Source organism: Triturus cristatus, chromosome 2_2, assembly GCF_964204655.1.
Source record: "Triturus cristatus chromosome 2_2, aTriCri1.1, whole genome shotgun sequence".
In the NCBI taxonomy this organism is placed as follows: domain Eukaryota; kingdom Metazoa; phylum Chordata; class Amphibia; order Caudata; family Salamandridae; genus Triturus; species Triturus cristatus.
The window spans coordinates 151,527,435-151,533,830 of record NC_140582.1 but is presented as its reverse complement, the minus strand read 5'-3'; the positions used below and the strand labels follow the sequence as shown (position 1 = coordinate 151,533,830).

The following is a 6,396-nucleotide window of genomic DNA, read 5'->3' as shown; positions in this document are numbered from 1 at the left end:
TATAAGATAGCGTAGGTGCAGAGGACACGCCTGCATCTATGCAAATGAGTGACTGCCTCGTTAAGATCACACTCTGCTATATATGTGACAGCCCCATTTGTATTACATAAGGGGTCGCACAAGTGTCTATGGCCCTTACTTTAATACAAAAGTGCCCCAGCATAGAAAGAAGATGCATGTGCCTGTTGTGCCCCCAGGGAGCTTATGTAATATGGGCCTGAGGTCGCATGTTTGCACCCTAAGGGGTAGATTTACAAGCCCCCTGCGACACTTTTACGCCACAGTTGCATCACTTTTGTGACGCAGCAGTGGCGTAAACCATGCGCCATGTTGCGACTTATTTACAACGTGCCACATCTAGGCAGATGCGTCATGTTGTAAAGCCCTGCGCCACATGAAACCTGCGTCAGGTTTCATGTAGGCGTTCTGTCGCAGGGTGGGCGTTCCCTCGCAGGAAAGCCCCGTAAAACTGACACAGTGAAATCTACAAGATTTCGCTGAGTCAGTTTTACGACGCTGCTGCATCAAATCCTTATGCCTGCTAGATGCACCACGTTAAGTATGGGTGGCCCCTGTGCATTGCAGGAGTTGTTTTGCGTTTGCGACGCAACTCCAGCAATGCGCCGCCTGTACGCCACAAGATGCGTCACGCATCTGCCCCTCTTTGCACCATAGTGCTCCGCATTGTAAATGCGACGCATCCGTGGTGTACAAGGGGGGAATCCGTGACGCATCTGTTCTGGCGCATCCCTGCTGATTTGCAGAGATGCGCCAGAAGTTGTAAATCTGCCCCTCAGATTTCAAAATGGAATAACAGAATCTGTGTTTTTTCCGAACTACTTTTCCATCCTGTGCCTGCAAAATTTGCTGCCAAGTACGATGTCATTTCAAAGTCAGGTACTCATAGCAGCCGGAAGTCTTGTGGGTCTATATTTGTTGCAGCAAAACACCCCTTTATGCTCTTCGCGGGCAGACTCACCATTTTGCCATGTTGGCATTTTCCTGGTGGGCTGCAAGCTTGATGTGCTGCCATGACCCAACCATGCACTCAAGGCCCTCTTCTACTTGCAGGCTACTGCACAGTAGGTTTGGTTTGAATATTTTTGACAGTGCTGATTTTGGTCCTCCGTCCGGCCCTGATGCTGTTTCTCACTAAAAATAGAAAGCTGAAGCAGGGCAAGTTAACTTGCCAAAGATTCATGATCTCATCCCAGAGAGTTGGGGTTCAGTTCGTCTACTGTCTACATTTCAAGCCAAAAGGAGATCTGGATTGTGGATGAGCGCAAACAGCTTGCATTATTCACTTCTGTGAGATGAGTGCTCAACTTGACGGATGCTGTATAATATCAGTTAGTTCGTAAAGAAATGACGCAAAGAATACCGTAGGAAATCCATTTATTTAAAGCCAATATATTTCCAAGTAAGGGATACCTGGAATGCAATCTGCAAACGCAACAAGTCCCTTTTAACCTACTTTTAAAGAAACCACAAAGTATATTTCTGAATTTAAAAAATATAGCTTATGAAAATATTCTTAATATAGAAATATTTATCACCAACTAACCTGAGATAATTAACCATGAATATAATATTTTTTTTTGTTGGTTACTTGGCAAGAAAAAAGATACAATGCGTGTACCAATAAAATCACGCCACTGCTTTGATAGCTATCTTATATTGTTCAGTTTCTATTCAGTGCAGCGTTTTTAAACAACTGGTCTGGAAGCATTCTTCATTTTCTCGAGCTGGACTTCATCAGCTTTTACGTCAATTGGGTTTATGTAGGCGTGATGCGCAGGATCCTCATCATTCTGAAGCTTGGCGAAATTGACGAACACCTATTAAAAGTCAAAAAACATGCTCCATTAGTGGGAAGTATTTTACAAATAGAGAACATTATGTTTATTGTAAAAAAATAAATCAATACCGAATCAAATGCAGGCACTATGTTATTCGCATTTCCCGCTTATGGACCTGATTGCTAGTTAAATATAATTCCATGCCGAGATTTCCAGTGGCTGGAATTACTGTTCCTGTTTAGGACCTCAACAGAGGCGCAACTAGAGCCAAATTTCGGGGGGGAGGGGCTAAGAATAAATTAGTCGGGGGGGGGGGGGGCTAATTCTTCCAGCCTTAGGCAGAGTGAAGAGATGCAGAGGCTCTAAGAAGGGGTGAAAATCAACAAAGACTCATTAACAAGCAAATGGTCCTTTAAAGACCTGTGAAGTGCTGGGGTGCCGGTGTGTGTGTGCCCGGGAAGCTGTCTCAGCGCGGGCTGACACAAACAGCAGGGGGGGAGGGCTGAAGCCCTTTGAGCCCAATGGGCGTTGCACGCCTGCACCTCAGCATGGAACTCCACATTTTACGAATTTGGGGGCATATTATCAAGCACGGCTTTAAAATTAACGCCGCTTTAGCGGCAGAAAACTGCTGCTAAAGCGGCGATAATGGGCTTGATAATATGCCCTTGAGAATTCCCATAGAAGCCCATGTTGACACCAGAACATGGGCTTCTATGGGAATTCTCAAGGGCATATTTTGAAGCCCATTCTCGCCGCTTTTAGCGCTGTTTCTTGATAATATGCCCCTTGACCCTTCAGAATAGGTAATAACTATGGAGAAATGGAAATGATGTGCAAAATTCTGAATGGGGTACCCTATTCTGAGCAGTTTATACTGCCAGTGATCGATCATCTGCTGTGAGAAGGTGTCCAGTGGGAGCAGTGGTAGGGGAGTAAAGAGAAGAATAGTTTTGGCATTGCAAGTTCGCCTTTCGCCACACAAAAACCTTTGCGTAGTCCAGGGACTACGAAATTGTGGGATGGCGCTGCAGCAAAGATCAGGCATAGCTCTCCTTTCAGGAGGGGAAAAGGAAACAGACCACCCTAGCTGTGGTCAGAGTAGAGGAAGACCTTTCTCCATAGAAAAAAAAGTTTTACCTGTGAGCAAAAAAAAAAAAAATAATTCACAGTCAGCTGCCCTTCTCACTGTACGTAATTCTATGCTATGCTATGTACAGTTTGACACGCGGGAATATGCACCCTAGAAAAAGTAACGTGGCAGGTGCAATAGTAAGTCTGGAAGTCTGATCCTGGTCTGTATCTCCAGGTGTTCTATTCACTTGTTTTGCGTATTAGAAAACGGTGTAACACTATGCTCAGGTGGAGCCCTATACATTTGACCCTGGTTTAAAACTTTCACTTGTGAATTGGGCCAAATATGTGTTTGACACCGACATGTAGTTGTTTACATTTATGAGCCTTTTTATATTTCACCTTTTTTGTGAAAAAAGCAAAAAGCCAAAGGTTGAATTTGTGATATCGGCACTCAGACAATTTTTAAATTGTGGATTGTTTTTGCTCACTGTAGGCTAGCCACATTTGCTCATGGAATGTCGTTCGTCCGTCAGACATGGCGAGTGAGGGCAACGTAATAACATTTTGAAAAGTGTCTGACATACTGGTATTTTAGGAAATGTGGTGTGATTCATTCTTCCCTTTGATTAGATATTGTGAATTAAATCTATCAGCATCAAGGTAATTGGAGAAGGCTCATCCTAAGGGATGATTAGTCATTTATGTAGCATCAAGATTGACGTTTCACATCACTCAGTTGAATCGAGATCAGTTCTGGACGGGCACACAACACCCATTGGGCTGAGAGGGCTTTACCACCCCCGCCCCCCCAAACCCCCGTTTCAGTCTCCTCTGGCTGGGCTGAGCCTGGAAACCGGGATGTCAAGTACCATAGGGCTGCTCTGACCTGCTCATTTATAGTGACGTAACAAAACGTGAGTGGGCCCCCCTCCAAGATATGCTGGAGGGGCCCTTCAGATTCACATCAGTAGTGGAGAATAGTATCGCCTGTCTTGATAATATGCCCCTTAGAGCTGTGTGTGAGGTTCAGAGGTGTGCTCCAAACATGCACTAGTAAATGCGTGGCTATGCTTAATCACGGCATGAAGCAGAGAGATGTGGGAAACAGAAACACATTTGTCTACATTTTCCCTACTATTCTAACCATCATTCTGTGTTATGGTGACTGTGGGTGAGCTGCCCCAGTTGTGATTTTTGAGCAGGTGCAGGCTGGCAAGCCTAGGCTAAGAAAGGGCATACCCCAATGCAAATCAGCCGGCATCATTCCCCCGTGGTGCACTCAAGCAGGGATGCTCTTACATAAGATGATCAGCTATCCCACTCATATATGGGTTCATGGGATCCACCAATGGTTGGAAATTATGTAACACAAGAAAATCAAAAGGCACTTTTATATAAGCACCAAAGGTACATGGCAGAGTGAAGGCGCAGCAACCATAAGAAATCAGAAGATACTGTCTCAGGACAATTAAGAGACACCACTTTTACGTGGGGTTCATATAGAAGTAAAATGTGGCAACCATACAAAACTGGTTGACACCACTTGTACATGAGCCTCTGTGGCCCACTCTGGAACAGGAGATGCTACATCCCAGTCTTTTGGGGAGATTGATATTGATAAATATTCTTGTTTTTTAAAGTTGCTAGAGACAGAAAGTTCATGTTGGGACAAAAAAGGCCCTTGCATGGCTCTGAAGAGTGTGCTATCTTGCCTTTGTTGTTGTTCTTGTTGCAGTCTTTTCCTTCAGTGAGCCCAACAATCCGTCAAGATCACTAATGCATCTCCATGCTCCATAGATTTAGACCTCAGAGGATTGCTCTAAAGTCAAGAAAGCACTCACTGTCCAGGATGGGGGATTTGTGATATTGACAGCATGATGCCTACTAAAGGCACAGTCCTTTTTGCCTGTCTTCTTCAGTGGAGTGTAAGGGTCTGCCCCATAGCAACATTTTTGCATGTGTCCTTTAAACATTTATTTATAAATGTTTAGCATATTTGTGAAATAATATGTATGCATGAGAGGAGCCTTGATTCAGGGTTAGAGTCTCTGTGACAACAGCCCTTCTACCAGACTGTGGACTGAGTATGGAACAAGAATCCTGTTGGAAGACTTTCAAGAAGAACTCTGTCTGTTGCTGAAGGGGGTTATTTGACAATATCTTACAGAGAAGAGCCTGTCTGGAAAGGACTGAAAAGCCTAGCTGCATGATGACATGTGGAAGATGTTGTAGTTGTGAAGTCTGTGTCATTGCAGGACACAATGTCACCAATGTGCTGTACAGGGAAAACATCTACATCTGTCTGCAACATTCAGGGCCCAGGGGAAATATTAGCATTGCAGAGAAACCACTAGAGCCTTTTACTATTTGTCTGCTGGAGCTCTGACAACACCCTCAGTTCTATCTCCTGGCCTAGAAAAATCTGATGGGTAACTCAGTGAGGCCACGCTGAGTCTGTAACTGTATCTAAATCTGCTGCATGGTTGTATTGATATATTGATTTCAACTTTAAAGGCCCTGCCTCCAGCTCTGCTTTTAATGAGGACTGTGCGTATCTGATTCCATGCCTCAGTACTCTGGGCATCCACCACCAATCTGAAAATGCAACCGTGACTCGTGGCTTCAAAGACACATACCTGCAAATGTAGCATCCACACTAATGCAATCACATATTTTGCTGACAGTGGGGTGCAAAGGAACCCAACAATTGCCCTCAGCAAAGACTTACTTGAACATATTATGCTAGTATGTGGATGGGCTTTGACAACTTGTCTCATTCATGGCCATAGAACCAGTAAAGTAGCAACTACAGAGAATTATCTTTTGTGCAGTATGCAATAGTAAAAGGGTGTTATGGTAAGATTTCCAGAACAGATTTTTTAAAGGGTTTATTTTGTAAATGCTCTTTGAACATGACGGATTTCAGTTAAACAAAATTAGTGCTTGGATGCAAAATAATGGCAATTATGCTGGAGAAATGGAGGTGAGAATGGTGATTCTCTGACAAATCCATACACCTTTGGTGAGCAGGGTGCAGGTGTGCTTTTGGAACACATAAGATGAAGAAGACGCAGTCTCATCTGAATTCCCACAAGATCACAAGAGTTTAAATTTACACATCTGTGAAGGGAACCATGCAGCTGTAATATTTCTGATCATTCCTGAAAAGGTTAGGTAGTAGCATGACAAACAGAATTATACCAGACACCTTGAAAAACTTTACTTACTCAACCCAGCTAATGTGGAACTGAAACCCAACTGTGCCGTATTAATACTGTATTGTTTAGAGAATATCAAATGAGTGATGCATAAAGGAAAAACACAAAGATGTATTCTGCAGGAACCTTTATATATGTGAGGGCCCTGGTGGGGGGAACCTAGCCAGGCAGCAAGATCGCCACTCAATAGAGCGGCCTTGCCAGTTTGAATCATGATCTAGCGACATCCTGCCACATCGGTCTCCTAAAGTGCAGGGAAGCAACATCCTGTTATTCCAGAACGGTTTGGCACTTGACTGGAC

At 43.9% G+C, this 6,396-nt stretch overlaps 1 protein-coding gene across 4 annotated transcripts in view; it reads right to left on the bottom strand.

Moving 5' to 3' along the window:
* Nucleotides 1–1,380: 1,380 nt before the first annotated feature.
* LOC146861982 (phospholipid-transporting ATPase ABCA1-like) overlaps nt 1,381–6,396 on the bottom strand; it is a 3,104,259-nt gene continuing 3,099,243 nt past the window's right edge. For all 4 annotated transcript variants that reach the window (XM_085641135.1, XM_085641137.1, XM_085641136.1 and 1 more), the window contains exon 50: nt 1,381–1,838. In XM_085641135.1, coding sequence (XP_085497261.1) covers nt 1,707–1,838 — 132 coding nt within the window. In that variant the 3' untranslated portion in view covers nt 1,381–1,706. The remainder of the gene's footprint in view (nt 1,839–6,396) is intronic.